The sequence below is a fragment of the Pelmatolapia mariae genome, linkage group LG5 (assembly GCF_036321145.2).
Source record: "Pelmatolapia mariae isolate MD_Pm_ZW linkage group LG5, Pm_UMD_F_2, whole genome shotgun sequence".
Classification (NCBI taxonomy): Eukaryota; Metazoa; Chordata; class Actinopteri; order Cichliformes; family Cichlidae; genus Pelmatolapia; species Pelmatolapia mariae.
The window spans coordinates 20,054,132-20,073,041 of record NC_086231.1 but is presented as its reverse complement, the minus strand read 5'-3'; the positions used below and the strand labels follow the sequence as shown (position 1 = coordinate 20,073,041).

Sequence of the window (18,910 nt, the reverse complement as noted above, 5' to 3'; positions counted from 1 at the left end):
GAAAAGCCTAACAATCAGATGTGATGGTGATGGTGGGAAGGAAAAACACCCTTTTAACAGGAAGAAACTTCCAGCAGAAACAGGCTCAGAGAGGGCAGTCATCTGCCACAAGTGGCTGGAAAATAGACCTCAAGGACCTCTTAAGCTTTAAGGCTAGAGAAACCTGTAAGAACCCTTAACTAGGTGCAATATTTTTACACAATGTTTACCTTTACTGTTTCACAAAAGGTTAAAAATGGAACTTCCACAATTTAGACTTTTTGAATGCAGGATATTTTATTAAAGCAGTTTAGCAGGAGCAAAGCAAAAATATGAATCAAATAATAATAATCAAATCACTTGAATTATACTACTTATACTACTAATTAATGTACTTTGAGCTAATGCTGATTTCTAATATTGATCTTGGGAGGAATGAGAGAGGAGAATGGGCACACTCTGGCCACTGGCACACTTATTTCTGTTGATATAATTCAATAAAGAAGCAGTCCTCCATACAAAGTCTTCCAATTCATTTGAATCAAATGAAATTTGAAGTACAGCTGAACTTGGCTTATACAGACAAATAAACAGTCATACTACAGTCATACAACAAAAGAATAAAAAGAATATGTTCTACACTATCATAAATAAAGAATAGCAGCTTTAACAGTGGTACGGGTACGTGGAGGAATAGACAGACATGACACGAAAGAGGTAAATTAGAGGTATTTTAGCTGTTGCACTTTGCACTTTAGGGGGATATTCCACTTAATGTGGATATTGCACATGGATCAGCAATGTGCAGTGACTACTTAGAGTTTATTGTGAGTACCTCCTTCCAGAAGGATTTATTCTTGATTAGAATTTGATTAGAATTAAGCATGATTAACCATTTAACTCCGTTTTAACATTCTGTATCATTTTTCCCATAAAAAGGCTTGATGTTAAGTCCTTTTAGTCCTTTTAGTCCACTTTTGAACAGAGATGAGCTAGGGGATCTCAATCTGTTTGACACCAGAGCATACCTCCACCTCTCCAGGCTCTCTGCCGCCTGCTACCTGCTCTCACTACGGATCACAATGTTGTCTGCAAACATCATAGTCCACTGAGACTCCTACCAAACCTCTCCATTACCACAGCAAACCAGAAGAGCAGACCCCTGATATAATCCCACCTCCACTTTGAACCCATCTGTCACTCCTACAGCACACTGTCCCGCTGTCTTCATACATGTCCAGGACCATCCTCGCATATTCCTCTGCCAGTCCTGACTTCCTCATGCAGTACTTCCTCTGTTGGCACCCTCTGGGCCTTTTACGGTCAAAACAGTAGTTTGATTAAGATAAGATATAATAGATTAATTTATTTTTAGCGTTGCCCTTGTTTTCACTAAACACTCCAATAATAATTGGAAAAACACTGACTGCATGGGACTCACAAGGAGTTGCATTGTAAAGCAGACTGTATTTTTTCACTGCCTTTATCTGTCGATTTGGCAGAGCGATAGAGCGCTGCAAAGAATGAAACTAGTGACTTTCTATTTCACATAGTAGTTATTACAGAATTCGTTTAACAAGTCAGCTGACTCAATTCAACAATTCAGCAACTGTTACAAAATTTTAAATAAACGCGTCAAAGTGATTAAAAATTCGACTTTTCGCTGTTTTAATTAATCCCTGGGAGAAAATCGTCCGCTGCCTGCCGTCTGCTTCACAGGGATCGCGGGGACGCGCGTCTCGCAACCAAAATCATCCAGAGCGAGGTTGATGCGCGTCCACGCAAGACAGATCGAGGACGCAGCAGCTAAAGCTAAACGTTTAGCAGGGCCATCGGGCCCGGGTCGTTCATTTTGTTCAGGCGGACCTCCGACCGGCAGGGATTAGAAACGTGCGAGATCATATGTGTGTGGAGGGGGAAAGAGTAGCGCAAGATGGTTCGGGAAACCAGACACCTCTGGGTGGGAAATTTACCCGAACACGTTCGAGAGGAGAAAATCGTGGAGCATTTTAAACGGTAGGTTACGTGTTTTCCAAACAGCGCGCGCTAGCTGTCTCACTAACATTACGAAGGGTAGGCGGCTGCTATCAATGCTAACACAGCTAATGTTAGCATTTTACGTTTTACTAGTATTGCTATTTCTCGTGTGTTGAATGCACATTATTGGCAGCGTGGTGATGGAAATTGAAGTCATATATGTGAAGCAGAGCCGCTCGGGCCTCAAGGTGAACGATTTATAACATCCCTCGAACTTTTGTGAACGCCAAGGAGCAATTAGCTGGATTCGCTAGCCACCAAGCTTCCACCCAACCAACCATTTTGTGGGAAGTCGAGACGTTTTCACGATGTGTACAAGCCTAACGGCAGCTATCGTTAACCACAGAGTAGCATTAAATGCTTTCGGTTAGTTTAGCCACTGGAAAAAACCTCACACTCTGTTGTTTATCTGGTCGTCAGAGTATTATATACCGATTGCTAATCGAAGGAAATTTACGAGAGCTGCCTCACGCCCGGTCCCATAAGTGTAGCTGCTTAAACTAAGCTAAGTTAGTCAGTGTTGTTGGGGTTAATTTGTGAAATTGTAAACTGTAAACCAGGTTTTCCTATCCTTTAGTGCTTAAATGTAAAACAAACCAACACCACAAACTGCCTTCCGGGGTTCATTAGAGTTATTTGCAGCTTTGTAGCTAACACTAGGTGTCTAATCTCTTGCTACGCGGCGTAAACACTACTTAAGTAGTTGGAAAACAAACATTCCTGCTAATGGGATTTATTGCTGCACACCCCTGGTAGTGGTCTGCTGTTTAAACATGGTGCGTTTTTACATATCCTACGTCCTGTAGAAATGTCATCAATACTTCACTGCTTAGAACTTCCTCTTTATCCAAGTATTCCCAAATGTGATCATCCAGTATAATCAGTTGCTAGCACTTTTAAGTTCAGAGAGTTCACCTCTGATTTGTGGCCTTTGGTTCGTTATCATAATGTCCTGCCTTCAAAGTCAGTGCCATTTGCAAGCTTGCTGATTAAAAACTGGCACATTCTCTATTCTTGGCCGGTGTATACGTAATTTCCTCTTTGTCTGCATTTCAGGTATGGCCGTGTGGAGAGTGTTAAAGTTCTGCGAAAGCGCGGTTCAGAGGGGGGTGTTGCAGCCTTTGTGGATTTTGTGGATATCAAAAGTGCACAGAAGGCTCACAATGCTGTCAACAAGATGGGGGACAGAGACCTTCGGACTGACTACAATGAACCCGGGTCAGTCCCAAGTGCTGTTCGGGGCCTGGAAGACAGCTCTCCCTCGAGCAGTCGAGATGTTACAGGATTCTCTAGGGGAACGGTTGGTCCAGTGTTTGGGCCACCTGTGTCCCTTCACTCCAGAGAGGGACGTTATGAACGGAGAATAGATGGGTAAGTGGACACGGCGTCCCCTTCGAATCCAGGGAAATCTAGGTATCACACAGGTGTTAAACCTAAACACATAGTGGGGGGTATCCGTAAGGGATTGAAGCCTCAAGGGGTTACACAAAGGTAATCTAGGGATCGTTCCACTTTTCATCCTATTTGACTCGCCTTGCCCATTGGATCTAAGTAAATTAACTACACATTATCATTTGGTAAGGTAACTATATATTGAGAGTTTGACATCTGATGTGGATATTACATCTGTGTGGAATATCCTGGTGAGTTGTGGATTTATTACATTTTGTGGGAGTCTACCTTGGGGAGCTTGCGGATATTTTTTTATAATCAACATGGAATCTATCTTTAATTAAAAAAAATATCTGGAATCACTTGAAGCTGGAAGTACATCACTATTATGATGGATACACGTTTTTTGGAAGTATCTATATAGGTATACACTCACTTGAAGAAATCTTCCATCGTGGGATATCACTTTTTTCCTCAAGGCAACGACTAATTGCTGGACTGTTCATTACTTTTTCTTTTTCTTTTTTGCGCTTTGCACTTGTGGATACAGCCTGTTCTGGATTTAACTTTTGGCCGAGTGGATGGAAGAAACCTTACAGTCATTACACATAAGAAGAAAGACTGGTGTAGTTCCAAGGTATCACTGTCATGTTAGGATGAGATTAACTTAATCAAAAACAGGTTTTGTCCCGCATATGGACGCTGCACGAGAAGATTTCACAAGAACGCAGAGGATCCAACCACCTGGCCACCAACAACGTTTGTGGAGCTATGCTTGCTTTTGCCATGAAGACATGAAGAGTGGATAGTTGGGATGTAACCCCCTGGATGTACGCAATATGATACCCTGTGCTGGATGTACTGATGTGGATAGGTGTAGCTGCCATTCATTTGGATTACTCAAGTATGGATGTAGCAGTTTGAGACCTCAATCAGGAAAAAGCCCTCCGAGTATCTTAGAGGAAGCTGAAGACATTTTTTAAGTAACATGACACTAAACAAAGATGACATCCACTGATTATGGAGTTGTATCCGGCCCACCAGTCCAGGAGGATTTTATTTACTCTGATACGTGTCTGGAGTCTACTAACCTGCGTGATGTTAAATAACTTAACATTAACCCATGGAATATTTTTTTTTCCCCTGCCACTATAAAACTTTTAAAAAATTACTGCGAAACGAGACCGATCCCATTGGATGTATTTTTTCTCTCAGGCTCCAACTTACCGAGTAGTCAGCCTGGAATCTGCCGATTACCCTGAAGCTCATCATCTTTTTTTAAAAAAAATTTTTATTCCATATTTATTTATTGAGGTTTTATGTTCCTATGATTTTTTTTTCTACATGTTGCAATGCTCATAAAGGTCCATTTCTGTGTATTTTTTTTTTCTTCCTTTTTTCCATCCAGTGAAGAGAATTAAATAAGCCTAACTGTGGATTATACGTCAACAATCTACTGGCCTGGTGCTCAGTACATGAACATAACATGCAATGCGAGAATACGTGAAGCGTTTTTGCCTAGGTCTCTCACATTCTGACCACCTAGATTTTATTTGGATTAGTTTCGGTAACTTCTTTTCTAAAAGGTTGGTATTTCTCTGCCCTCTGCATACTTTCTTTCCTAATCTTCCTTCGTGCTTTGTTTAATCATAGTTTTGCACTGCTTTTAGGGAAGTTCATTACTTAAAAGCTACAAAAGGAAAAAAAAGTAAATTTTATGAAATGTATGTATTTGCTTAGTTTTTTTTTTTCCTTTTTCTTTTTCTTTTTTTTTTTTTTTTGAGTTTTATGACGTGTTATTTACAGTTCATGCACTGATCCAAACCCTGCATGGCATTTCTCCATACCACATAGATCATTAGAACAAATGTCCACTTGAATACTTGGGAGAAATTTTTTATGTAGCTTTGTATTTTCTCCCCATATTCATAATAATTCATGAACAGTCAACCTCTAAAACCTCGGTGTTTATTGCTGTGCCAGTAAAAACAATTGGAGACTAAGAGCAACACAGTTTAAATCTGAAATAAAGTTCTGAAAGTTTGTGGGCAGCTTGTTTTCCTGTGACTGTTTGTGAATTTACATCATAGATGTATAGATTATTAGATTTGTTCTGGCTTAGATTTGGAGAAGCGTGACAAATGTCATCTGTTTGTTTTTTTTTTGTTCGGAGTTTTTACAGACAGTGTCAGTATTTGGGCCATTTATTGCTGTAGTGCATTTTTAAGTGAAATGCTTTTTTTCCTTTTTTTGTTAAGAGTCTGATTAATACTTTTTATTTTCATGTCTGTCCTGTTCTTAATTTACAGTAGCTCAGAAAGCCGTGAACGTGCATATGATCACAGCCCATATGGACATCATGACCGCAGTGGTACTTTTGACAGACAGCGTCACTACAACGCCGATTATTACCGCGATCGCTCTGTGTTTACTGCTGCTGGCCCAGGCAGCAGTTCTGTTGGGGGAAGCTTTGAGGCGTCAGACCCACACTTTGACTCTAGAATCCGAGACCCTTTTACTCTTACTAACTCTTCACGACGTGACCTGTACCGAGATGACAGAGGACGGCGTGTCGATCGGACTTACCATCACCGTCGGAGTCGATCGTCTCACTCCTCACAGTCAAGGCATCCCTCCCCTCAGCGGACCACGGGGCAACCCCCCAAAACTCCTCATTCCCCTAAAAAAGCACCTTTGTCCCCTGGGAGAGGCCCGAGGTCTCGATCTCACAGCAGATCTTCAAGCTCTGATTCAGTCAGCAGCACAAGCAGCACAGGCAGTGGCAGGTGGGAATTTTTTTCTTTTTTAATCTACAAATGATGGATGAATATTTGTCCATGGACAAAGCATTGGGAGTATTGTTGGACAATTTGTAAATAATCTGTTTACTCAGACTTGTGTAAACAGAAGTGTCTAATTGTTTTCCCCTTTCATTGACAGTGATTCAAACAGCAGCTCAAGTGATGGATCGCAGGCTCGTTCTGTTCAGTCATCAGCTACACACGCACCACCTCAGTCCTCTATGGCGCTTGACTCTGAAGAGCCCCGTAGGAGCTTTGGCATTAAAGTGCAAAATCTACCAGTACGCTCAACGGGTGAGTTTTTAATGTTCGCCTACCTCTCAGTGGACCAAGTTAAGTCTTTTCTCTGCTCAATAACCTTGCCATATCCTTGAATTTGTTATTGCCTCAGTGGCATTAGATAGTACTTTTCCTACAGGCAGCATGATCCGAAACATGAATCTCATCAAATTTGCAGGTAGTTAAATGTAGCCATGTTTAAAAACTTTAATTTTGGGCTCTTGTAAAGGGGAGTTTCTGATGGTAAAGAGTGGTTGTTTAATGAAATAAAGTTACTATTTCCTTTACTGTTTGCTGCAGGGCATTGTATAGATTTGTGGTGACAGAGATTGATCACTTTATTAGTTATTGTTTCATTTACTGCAAACTGAAGCCACACATACAGATGTTTTATAATTTTATTTTTAATTACACATTTAGCATGCTCGTGGCATGTAAACCAAACTAAGCTGTGAAATAAAAATAATTTGAGCCAGATGAAAGCCTCTTCCTATCAACAGATTAAAGTGGGAGTCATTTCTTCTTTAGGTCGTTGGGAATTCTGTTATTTTTAGTAGTGTTGTAGTAATTCTGTTTTCCAATGCAGACACGAGTTTGAAAGATGGACTTTTCCATGAATTCAAGAAACATGGGAAAGTGACTTCAGTGCAGATCCATGGAACATCAGAAGACCGCTATGGGTTGGTATTCTTCAGACAGCAAGAGGATCAAGAAAAAGCCCTTAGTGTCTCCAAAGGAAAGCTGTTTTTCGGCATGCTTATTGAAGTCACTGCCTGGAATGGACCAGGTAGGCTGCAACAAAAGTCACAGAAATTTGTGTTTTTTCTGATAAATATGGCAGATTTGCAGACACATTAATTCCCTCTGCAGGCTTAAACCAAAATTCAAATAGCATGTGAGTAATATTAATGATAAATCCGTTTCTTCCTCCAGAAACAGAAAGTGAAAATGAGTTCAGGCCTTTGGATGGGCGAATAGATGAATTCCATCCAAAGGCCACAAGGACACTGTTTATAGGGAACCTGGAAAAGACCACCAGTTACCAACAGCTTCTTGACATTTTCCAGCGCTTTGGTGAAATTGTGGTAAGCATCCATCTGACTTTGAATTACACAAGTAAGTTTGTATATTTTACATTTAACATTTTGTATTTGCTCTCTTTTTTGTCTCAAGGACATTGACATCAAGAAAGTAAATGGAGTTCCCCAGTATGCCTTTGTCCAGTATTCTGATATTGCCAGTGTTTGCAAGGCTATAAAGAAGATGGATGGAGAGTATCTGGGAGCCAACAGACTAAAGGTAGTGTTTGTACACTAAGCAATCTTACCATTTCTCATCTGCGTATGTGTATATTTTCAAAATTATAGATTAGTGTGTTTATAATATCTATATTTGTGTCTTGTTTCCTTGCAGCTCGGTTTTGGAAAGAGTATGCCTACAACATGTGTTTGGCTTGATGGGTTATCAGCCAATATTACAGAGCAATACCTCACGCGGCATTTCTGCCGCTACGGACATGTAGTTAAGGTAAAGTGATGTTTTTCTCTTCCTTAAGATTTGATACTTTTGATTTTAGCACTCCCATAAATATGATTTTATTTTTTTATTTTTTGCAGGTGGTGTTTGATAGATTGAAGGGGATGGCCCTCATCTTGTACAACAACACCGACTTTGCTCAGACAGCTGTAAGAGAGACCAAAGGTTGGAAGATTGGTGGCAATAAAATAAAGGTAAAAGTTTAACTAATAAAATGTAATCCTAATGTTTTTTGCCCCCTTTTTAAATCTTTTTGTGTTTTATTCACTTATGATAGGTGGATTTTGCAAGTCAAGAGAGTCAGATGGCTTTCTACCGATCCATGCAGGCATCCGGTCAAGACATTAGAGACTTCTATGAAATCCCTCCTGAACGACGGTAAACGACCAGTATTGTTATCTGAATACAGTTGTTGTTTCTGTTTAATTAAGCAGATAGAAAATGTTTGCTGCTAGTGAAAGTGGTGATATTTTGAATCTTTCTTCCATTAGTGACAATATTTCAATTACAAATTAATTATTTAGATTCATTACTTTACACTTTGTGTTCTCTCCTCAATTCTACAGAGAGGATCGCAGAGCTCCGTATCATGAATTTGCAGCAGAAAGGGCTTACTATGAGAATATACGAACCCCTGGCCTCTATACAGAGGACACTCGAAGAGAGTATGCTGCCCGCAGCAGAGACCGGTTTCCTGAACTTGAACATTATCAAGGGGATCATTTTGACCCACGCTATCATGAAGACCCAAGAGACTACAGGGATTACAGAGACCCCTTTGAGCAAGACATCCGGAAGTACACATATATTCAAAGGGAACGAGAAAGGGAGCGAGAACGTTTTGAAGCTGATCGCAGCAGGTGGAGCCCTTCCCATCCAAGGCGACCTATTAGTCCAACAGTATCACCTTCAGCATCTGAGCGGGTTCCTAGAGACTCAGAACGACGAGTTTACAGCCAGTCCTCTGAACGAAGTGACAGCGTGAGTTCAGTGTCACCACCACATTTTGATAAATCTGAAAAGACCCTGCTAGAACATCCCTCCAAGAGCGAGAAGAGCAATCAGTCAGATCGTTTATCTGGAACTGAGAAAACCAAACGTGCGAAACGGAAAGAGAAAGGCGACAAAGCTGAAAAGATCAAATCAAGAAAAGCAAAGGGGCAATCCCCATCAAATCCACTACCTGAAACAGAGCCTGAGACTGGTTTTGATGGAGGGTCTGGAAGGGGAAGAGGATCAGACCAGGATGTCCATGAAAAACAGAAATGTAAAGGGGATGGCGACCTTCTTACTAGTACTCTGTTAGTAAAAAGTGAAAGATCTGACATGAGTAAAAGTGATGGTTCAGACTTGGATGGAAGGAATCGACTCAAGAAACATGTTAAGTCTGAAACTGATGGAAAAGATTCTGCAGTAGATTTGGATCGCCGTGCTGCAAGAAAAAGGCGGTTTGGTGACTCTGGAGCAGGAAGGACTGCTCGTCAGAAGAGAAGCAGGCATGAGGAGGAGGATGGTAATCAGTCTTCTGACTTTGGTGCAAGTACAACATATTTGAAAGAAATGGATACAGACAAACACAAAGATTCCCAGAGGAAAGATTCAAGACCCAAAAATGAAAAAAGTGGAACTCCAAAAGATGGTCAAGAGGACCTTAAAGTACAAAGAGAGAAATCAGAGGGATCTTTGGACCCACTGGAGTCCAAACAACATCTAGGGCACCCTTCCTCCAGACGATTTTCACAAGAGGGTATTGCAGACCAAAACAGTACAAGAGAACCAGACCACCATACTTCTGTAAAAATTGGTCAAAATTCTGAAATTAACAAAAGTGCCAAGAATAAAGAAGACCACATTGACATTGATACCTCTCAAAGTTATCGCAAACAGATGGAGCAAAACAGGCGTTTGCATCAGCAGCAACAGCAGCGCGAGTCTGAGAAAACTGACAAACCAGCTAGTCCCCAAGGAACTGAAACAGAGGACTTAGAGCATCGGAGCCTCGTGCATGAAGTTGGTAAACCCCCTGAGGATGTCACAGATAATTTTCCGTCCCACAAACTAAAGAAACCAGACCAGATTGACTCCGAGTCAGGGATAAAGAGAGAGCGTGTGTACAGGAGCTTTAAACAAAAAAGTGAAGATCTCGACTGGAACACCAGCTCCCCTCCAGGACATTTCTCAAATCATCCAGATGAGGACTTTGCGGATCCTCCTCAGAAAGAGTTGAGCCGAAATGATGAAAAATCTCACTCAGATCTGGAGCTATTAGTCAAAAGGACACATAACACACAAGTTAACAAGACAAGCACTCCTTTACTCAGTGTGGAGGACGAGAAGCAAAAGAGATGGGAGAGCAGAATTAAACAAGGCTTGTTACCTGACCTGAACTTTTCTCGAAATATAAATAAAAACATTCACAATCGCAAACGTTTGGAGTACGCTATTTGTCATGACTTGGAGCCTGGGGAAGTACGATCTGACTCCGAAGAGGACAGAGAGCCCAAACCCCACTCTCCTGTGCCCTCCACATCTATGCCTTTTTCTGAAAGACCAAGAGCTGACAGATTTTCAGACCCTAAACAAGCACAGCTTGAGAAGAATAAATTCTACTCCTTTGCACTTGACCAGACTATCACACCTGACACAAAGGCTCTGCTTGAGCGTGCAAAATCTCTGTCATCTTCCAGAGAAGATAACTGGTCATTTTTAGACTACGATTCTCATTTTGTAAACTTACGCAACAGAAAAGACACTGAAAAGGTGGAAGCAGCACCAAGGCCAACACCTTCCTGGTATATGAAAAAGAAAAAGACTCGAATTGGATCGGAAGATAAACTTGATGACAGGAAAGAGGAACCTAAGCCAGAGGAACAAGAACGCAGGGAGCTATTTGCCTCCCGATTCCTTCACAGCGCTGTCTTTGAGCTGGACTCGAGAAGACTTCAGCACCTGGAACGCAAGCATGAGGAACCTGAGCAAAACAGTCAGCAAGCAGCAGGAGATGGTGAACTTGACTCAGGGCCTGTTGTCCTTTTCCATAGTCGTTTTTTGGAACTAACACGACTACAGCAACAGAAAAATAAAACTCAGCAGCTGCAGGAGGCAAAAGAAGACACTATACCCACAAATGAAAACAAAGTAGAACAAGCTCCTGTTCAAGAGCATCAACCTCTGCAGTCACCTGAAACAACAGAAACTACCACAGAGGCAGAAATTAAACCAATCACCCCTGCTGAAAATGTAGTTCCTGAACCCAAACTCGAACCAGCTTCTGTCACTCAAACTGTGATCAAAGACGTTCCTCCACCTGATGACATATGTGTTTTACTAAACCCACCCCATGATCAATGTCCCCCTGTGTCTGTCAAAAAGGAACAAGAAACGGATCAGGAACATGTTGTTTCCATGCAGCACCCACCAATTCAGACATCAGATTCTCTGCCTGTACCCATTACAGCATCTGAATCCAACTATTCAGCGAATAGAGATAGACATTCTCCATCTGAGGCAAAGCTGGATATTGTTATTGAGGATGTAAAACCTACATTCACAGAACCTTGCCACGAGTCTCACGATGAGCTTGTTAGCAATTCTGAACCAGAGCTGGATCCTGAGGCAACACAACCAGAAGTACCTGTAGCCAGTAGTCCAGTACAGCCTAGTCTTGTTGAGCAGTTGGAAGTATTCAAGAAAGAGACTCCATCCACTTGTAAATTAGGATCAGAGAATGAAGGTGATATAAAATCTCAAGCTGGTAAAGTACAGGTACCAGTTGACAGTGAAAGAAATGATGAACCAGTCTTATCTCAGAAAGAAAATAAAACAAAAGAAATAAAAAATAAGAAGTATAAGTCTCTTGCACAAGTTGCTTCTGTTCCTGTACCGTCTGCACCAGGTACTGAGAAACAAGCAACACGCAAGAGTGAGCGCATTGACAGAGAGAAGCTGAAACGTGGCTCATCCCCGAGAGGTGAGTCGAGGTCCACAGGCAAATCTCCAATCCATGGATCAGATCCCGATACCTCTGAGCACAGCATACCAGTAAGCAGAGCAAGACGAAGAAACGTTAAATCAGTCTATGCCACCCCAGTTGAAGATGATACACCAGTTCGTTCCGGAAAGGATGTTGCAGAGTCGCCACGCTCTGCCCGAAAACGTGGTACAGACAAAGATGCCATACAGCAAAATACTGAACCAGATCCACCAACTCCAACACATGCAAATAAACGTGGCCGCCCTCCCAAGAATCGCAGGCAAGGTGATGATATTGCAACTGCTAAAGTAGAAAAATCTAAACTGGATGGTAAAGACACGGATTCAAATGAATCAGAAAGTGGTGAACGTATTCCAAGAATGTCAAAAGGGAGAACACCACCGTATGACACAAAGGGTTCATCAAATCAGATGCCCACATCACTAGGATCTGGATCAACAAGGAAGGGGGACAAAACTGAGGCAGCTGATGATAATGGTCAGGAAAATGATTTCACGTATGAAGATACCTCGCCTTTGCAAGAGTCATCAGTTTCAGGTAAAGAAGATCCATCACTGAAAATTGATGAAAAGAAAGAGGAGATGGTCAAACAAGGCATAGAATTGCCCAAAGGTAAAGATGCTCTCCATGAAAAGGTATATGATGACAAATCAAATGGAAAAGAGACAGATGCCTCCAGCCTGGAAGAGAAAACCATGTCAGAAAAAGATAAAACTCTTAGAGGAAAAGCAAGGAATTCCAAGTCACCAGTCCTCAAGAACCTCAAAATCAGACTGCATGCAACAGAGGTGAAAGACCTTCTTCAGTTAGGAGAAGAAGAGCCTGCGACTCCAGAAGACTCGTCAAAAAGGCTTAGACATGGTGACCACAGTGAACAGGTTTTAAAGTGCACAAATGCTAACAAAGGAGGCTCCAGCAATGAAGAAAATGAAAATACAGCTTCAGACCAAAAGGAGCTCCTGGGAACATCAAAAAATGTAATTTCACAGGAGCTGGAACTGGAGCAAGCTGTGGAGAACATTGCTAAATTAACAGATCCAACCTTTCCAACAGAACCAACACCGCCTGTCCCTCATACAAATGTAAAAAGTGACCCAGAGGAAGAAAAACCATCTAATCCTGCCAGTGAGTCAGAACTGATGGCTGCTATTGATTCAATAACCCAGGCACCTCCAGCAAATCTAGATGTAGTCTCAGAACCTGAGATTCAAGACTTGGTTCAGCACATTAAAGAAGATGAAACAAATACATCTTCTGCCCAGGAGGAACCCACTTTCCCAAACACACCCAAAAAGGGCCCCAAGGGAAGACCTAAAACACCTAAACGTTCTAAAGACCAGAAGCAAGTAAGAAAGGATTTGAAAGATGGACATTCGTTAACTGAGGAACCGGCAGCCCCATTAGCAGATAGTACAGCTTCTGATGCAAAGGTTGTTTCTGAGACACCTGCTGCTGCAGCAACTACAGCAGTTATTACTCCTGCTACTTGGAAGACAGAACCTGAAACCTCAGCAGTCAAAGCTACAGATGTAAACACAGAGACAGAGTCATCTTCAGAAGAACACATTCAGCATTTTAAGTCTCTTTACCCGCAGTCCAAGAGTCCAATATGCACAAAGCCACAGCACTTGCCATCTGAGTGCAACTCCCCTTCTCTGTCACCACGAGCTAATAAGCCAAATGTCAGACCAATTCAAACAAGCAGAAATCCTGTTTCTCCACCAGACTGGCGCCATCAGTCTAAAGATACCAGTGCCTCTTCCTTACCGATCATGCCATTACCAACCAAGGAAAACCAGCCTTTACCATCAGAGTCTGAAAACAAGGATATTGATCATGGCACAAGTGACTTGAGACAGATTTTAATGAAACCTAAAACTAGTTCACTGACAGGCAGCAGTTCTGTTTCAAGTAATCTGCCAAACCTTCGAGATCACAACCTATCTGAAAGTAATTCTCAGCTCACAGCCATTGTGTCAAATAAGTCATCACTGTCTGATAGTAAAATATCAGTGCATTCTGCCCCACTTAATGTTAGACCTCCACAAACGACTCCTGAGACAAAGTCTGTGATCTCTGTTATTGCATCCACTGCCACATCTGTTATCAGCCGTATTTGCAATCCTTCTGAGCCTGAGGACAAGGTGAACATGAACATTGTTGACATGCCTATAGCCAAACCAACTTATAGGCCCAGCAAAGATGATACTGGGTCATATCCTGTGCTGCCTGCTGGTGATGAAGGAGGAAGTGCTACACGCTTCATTATTGAGAGCCCCACTCTTAGCACTGGATCTTGCCCAGGTCTGAGAGTAAATACATCTGAAGGAGTGGTGGTATTGAGCCATTCCGGTCAAAAAACAGAGGGACCCCAGCGAATTAGTGCAAAGATAAGTCAGATCCCATCAGCAACACCAAGTGAGATGGAATCTCAGCAACTGGTATCCATGCCCAAGCAGGATTTGTATTCCCAGTCAGGGCTTCAAAAAGGGCCTTCATCACAGACGGATCATGGGCATCCCAGTAAACACCAGTCAGGATTGTCTTCAATCAAACAAGAAAACACTGGTTTGGAAAAGATGGATTCCGCTTACCAATCTGGACCTCAAGGAGTAGTGAAGCGTCTGCCACCAAGCAACCAGCAGGTAATAGGTTACCATCAAGATTACATGCCTTTAAAACATCCAAAGAAAATGGATAGTGCCGATCCTCATGGTACAGATGGAACCAAACCGCCTTGGACCTCTGCCGTAAGCCCTGCAATAAGCCCCCATTTGCCCTCTCCACCTGGAAACCACGTAGGTTTTAGTGATAGAACTCCTTCACATCTCGGTGGGGTCAAGCAGGAACCACGGTCCCCACGTAAGTCAGGGCACCCACACTCTCCATTTGTGTCTTCACCCATTGGTTCCTCATCACCCAAGGGTATTCCAGTTATGTTATCCACTAGCCATCCTGCCATGCAACAGTTTATTGCTGGCGTGCATCATCCCGAGCAGTCAGTTATCATGCCACCTCATAGTGTGCCTGGAGGCTTGGGACGAATGTCTCCACATTGTGTTACTCAGTCAATTCAAGTGGGGCATCTGGTCCAGGGAGATGTCAGAGTCAATACTCCACCTCTTTCTGTGATGAGCTACGGCATGCACAGTGAGTCGCTCAGCTCCCCTTGGTCTGGTGCCATGCAGCCACGGCCTACCTCACCTCAGGCTGTTGGCAGAGACAAGGTTCTCAAAGTAAACCCAGGTTCTTTGAGGAGTCATGAGGGGGAACAGGAAGAATCAAGACACTTCCACCAGACAGGCAGACCATCCTCTGCACAGCTGAAACTGGACACTCTGCAGCCCGATCCTCGTGGGAGTTTGCGGAGTAGTGGCCATTTGGACAAAACATACATAGCACAGAGAGACATGCGTGTTCTTTTGCATCAACAGGGGGATCGTTCAACCGCAGACTCTCATTCTGGACACATTCAGGAGACCTCTCTATCTCCAAGAGCACATGCTTTGTCTAAAGGTGTGTCCGACAAGGATATAACAAAGTCTTTAGAGGCAAAGAGGCCCCACTCTCCACTTCCTAAGGATGGAATGATGGGAATGAGACAATCCGGACAAGCAATGGCATCTCCCCAGAGGGTTCAGCTGATGCCACCTGGACCTAGTGGTTCATTCACAGACTACCCGGGGATGTACTCAAACCCGAGAGGAATCCATTCTCAAATGCCAGAAGCGTCTGCTGTTGGACTTACCCAGCCGCCAATGAATGTCACACCTGCTGCGGTGAGTGCATGATGTTTAAAATGCCAGTCAACATAATCAGTATTGACAAATCCGTGTTGGTACAAAGGACGTGTATAACTAGCAGTTGGCTTATACAATAAAAGCACAGCTTTTACATTTAATATAAGAAAGCAGTTTAACATTGTCATGAACTGCAGGTTTCAGAATAATTATGAATTAAAATAAGAACTAAAGGAAAGAAAACTGAACCTTAAACGAAAACATTTTTAAAGCGAAGATTAGTTTCAGGATTGTACTGTTGTTCTTAACTGTGTTTTCTTGAATTTGTAGGTTGTGGACCACCAGGCAAAAGATGGCAAGATGACACAGCCTGTTAATATGGTGCAGTTACTCACGGTAAGGCAAATCTCCCCACAGGTTAAACAAGGTGGTTGGTCTGAGCAAGAGCTGGCCTCGTCTCATTCATTTGTTATTTTTGTTTTTGCCTCATTTAAATAGAAATACCCTATTGTGTGGCAAGGGTTGCTTGCACTTAAAAACGACACAGCTGCAGTCCAGCTGCATTTCGTCTGTGGCAACAAAGCTTTGGCCCATCGATCACTCCCCCTACAAGAAGGAGGTGCACTGCTGAGGATTGTCCAGAGGATGAGACTGGAGGCTTCACAACTGGAGAGTGTAGCCAGAAGAATGACTGTACGTGCGTTTTTTGCTTTACTTCCCTGTTTTAAGCAAGTTTCTGTCTGCTAATAACATGAACCTTTTGCTCTCCACAGGGAGACACCGACTACTGTCTCCTCCTTGCTCTGCCTTGTGGACGAGATCAAGATGACGTCCTGAACCAGACCCAAGCTCTTAAGGCAGCATTCATCAATTACTTGCAGACAAAGTTGGCTGCTGGTATTATCAACATCCCCAACCCAGGTTCCAATCAGGTGAGTCATCACTGTTTTAATAATTGTCTGTCTGATGTGGCTTATACAACAGTTTAAAGGCTGGTTTATGTGTATTAAATACACAGAAGGGGCTTCTCAGCTGCATATCAGGCCGTTGGTTTGATCTTCCCTAATTTTTTTTCCTGGAGTATGCAGCACAGAGAAAACAAACAGGTTTTGATGCTTATAATCTTCTGATCTTCAATACCATTTGATGGCTTCATTTTAAACACAGAACTGGTTCTACAGGGTTGATGGCATAAATTTATTTGGCCAAAGTGCTTGTGGAGTCTTTACCATATAGTAAAGGGTTTAGGCTTTTTTGGAAGTGCATTTGTGTATATGCATAACTCACATGGGACTTTCACAGGCCGTGAAAAATATTTATTGTAGGGATCCTTATCAGACAGAAACTGCCCCACACAGCTCTGAAATGACTGATCACATGACCTGTGCCATACTGTCTTTACCTGGTGCCGTTTGCACATTACCCATTCTCATATTGTACCTGAAGGAGTTGAAGTGCACAGATTTTCTTTTCATTTTAATAAAGCAGCATCTCTAGTACACACTTCACAATTCTGACACCCTGTAGCGGGTTTTTTTTTTTTAAATCATTGGCTTTTTATTGTATTACAGCAACCCTCTATCCTAAAACATTTCGTATTTTGGGGTTGTTTTTTTTTTTGTGGGGGTTTTTTATTTGTTTTTTTCGTACAAAATTTTGCTGAAAAGTCCAATAGATTTTTTTCTATTAAAGTTTTAAATGACTTTACTCATTCTCTAAGAATTGTATCCTGTGGATCTCTTTGTTGTTTGATCAAATATGACAGTGTCTGTTAAACAAGGGTGATTGTTAAAAAATAGATATAAATAGATCTTGAAATCCTTACAAGACTGAATAATTTTTGTAAACAAATTTAATTTTAAAAAATAAACTTTTGTGGCCCACTCCCCTGCCTACCTGGGGACTGAGTCCCACACTCACTCTTTGAGACAGAAAATCTTAAAAACTATTTGACTTCTTTGTTACTGAATGACACTTGAATATTAAAAAGTCGTGCCCATCTCAGTATTTCCATGTAACTGATATGTGTCTCTGTACTTCCCAGCCCGCCTATGTGCTTCAGATTTTCCCTCCGTGCGAGTTTTCAGAGAGCCACTTATCCCAGCTCGCCCCCGACCTTCTCAACAGGATTTCAAGCATCTCGCCACATCTCATGATAGTCATCACCTCTGTGTGACGTCCACTGCTGGGAGGATGGATCTTCTTGTTGATGAGCCTCAGGAAGCCAGAGGAATATTTTTTCTTTTTTTTCCTGGACACAGTGGGAATGTGTAGGATAAGTCCTATCAACACATTTGTTTTTTTCTTTCCTCATCAGTCTTTTTTTTTTTTTCTTCTTTTGTTTTTATGTTTTTTCCCCCTCTCTTGTCACTCCTGTCTGGTATATTTGTCCTTCTCAAAAGAACTCAGGGATGGATCAAACCAGAATGAGTCTTACTTGACCATTTCTCTGCTGTATTTCTATTTATTGGAGTTTTATTTTAATATTCGGAGATGCTCTGAAGAAGGAAGGAAGAAAAAAAAAAGTCAGGATGGTTGATGAACGACTCTCTGAGGGGCCTGTTTCTTTCATCTGTCCTGATTGATTGTCATTCATTGGTTCAGAAATTAGGATCTTTGATCTGGTGCTGAGGTACCTCACACATTTCAGCATGTAATTTTAAATAATTCTGTACAGACTTCCTCGCCCAGGCCTTTTCTTTAGAGGAAGGAGGATTAACCCTGTAGAAGACTTTGTTCGTTTAACAGCTCCTTTAACTCCACCAGCTCTGCTCATGTTCTCACACTACTGAAGCAGTTTACCCCTCTGTCACCTGCCTTTGCATTGAACAAGCTACAGTTTGATTTGGGAGTTTTTGAACATGGGACTTTGTAAATATTTTAAATATTTAAAAGGAATTTAAAAAAAACATGGACCCAACATGGACAGCTTAACAGAGAGACTGGGACTCTGGGACGTACCAGAACACAGAGTGTGGAAATGTAGATGGACAGATTCTTAATTTTTGGGTGTAAATACTTGTAACAGAAGAAGGTTGGCAAGCTCTTGTGAGTGGAGTCTGCTAATGGCACTTCATATTTTGTAACTCAAATAAACTCCAGGAAACATGGATATCTAAGATGTGTATCTTTTTTTCCCCCCCCCATGCTCT

The 18,910-nt window shown here is 42.0% G+C and overlaps 1 protein-coding gene across 4 annotated transcripts; it reads left to right on the top strand.

The window, feature by feature from the left end:
- Nucleotides 1–1,755: 1,755 nt before the first annotated feature.
- Nucleotides 1,756–18,870, top strand: si:ch1073-335m2.2 (msx2-interacting protein). 4 transcript variants are annotated; one of them, XM_063474086.1, is made up of 15 exons: nt 1,756–1,995; nt 3,073–3,387; nt 5,721–6,194; nt 6,349–6,503; nt 7,075–7,275; nt 7,422–7,573; nt 7,662–7,787; nt 7,902–8,015; nt 8,105–8,218; nt 8,302–8,402; nt 8,591–15,797; nt 16,089–16,154; nt 16,257–16,451; nt 16,532–16,690; nt 17,803–18,870. In XM_063474086.1, exons 1-15 carry the CDS (start codon nt 1,913–1,915, stop codon nt 17,932–17,934), a joined length of 9,594 nt encoding a protein of 3,197 aa, XP_063330156.1. In that variant the 5' UTR covers nt 1,756–1,912; the 3' UTR covers nt 17,935–18,870. The 4 variants fall into 4 exon arrangements, with proteins under 4 accessions (XP_063330156.1, XP_063330155.1, XP_063330158.1 ...); XM_063474085.1 differs by having other exon boundaries at nt 5,718–6,194; XM_063474088.1 differs by lacking the exons at nt 1,756–1,995; nt 3,073–3,387 and adding an exon at nt 3,401–4,994.
- The last annotated feature ends 40 nt before the right edge of the window (nt 18,871–18,910 follow it).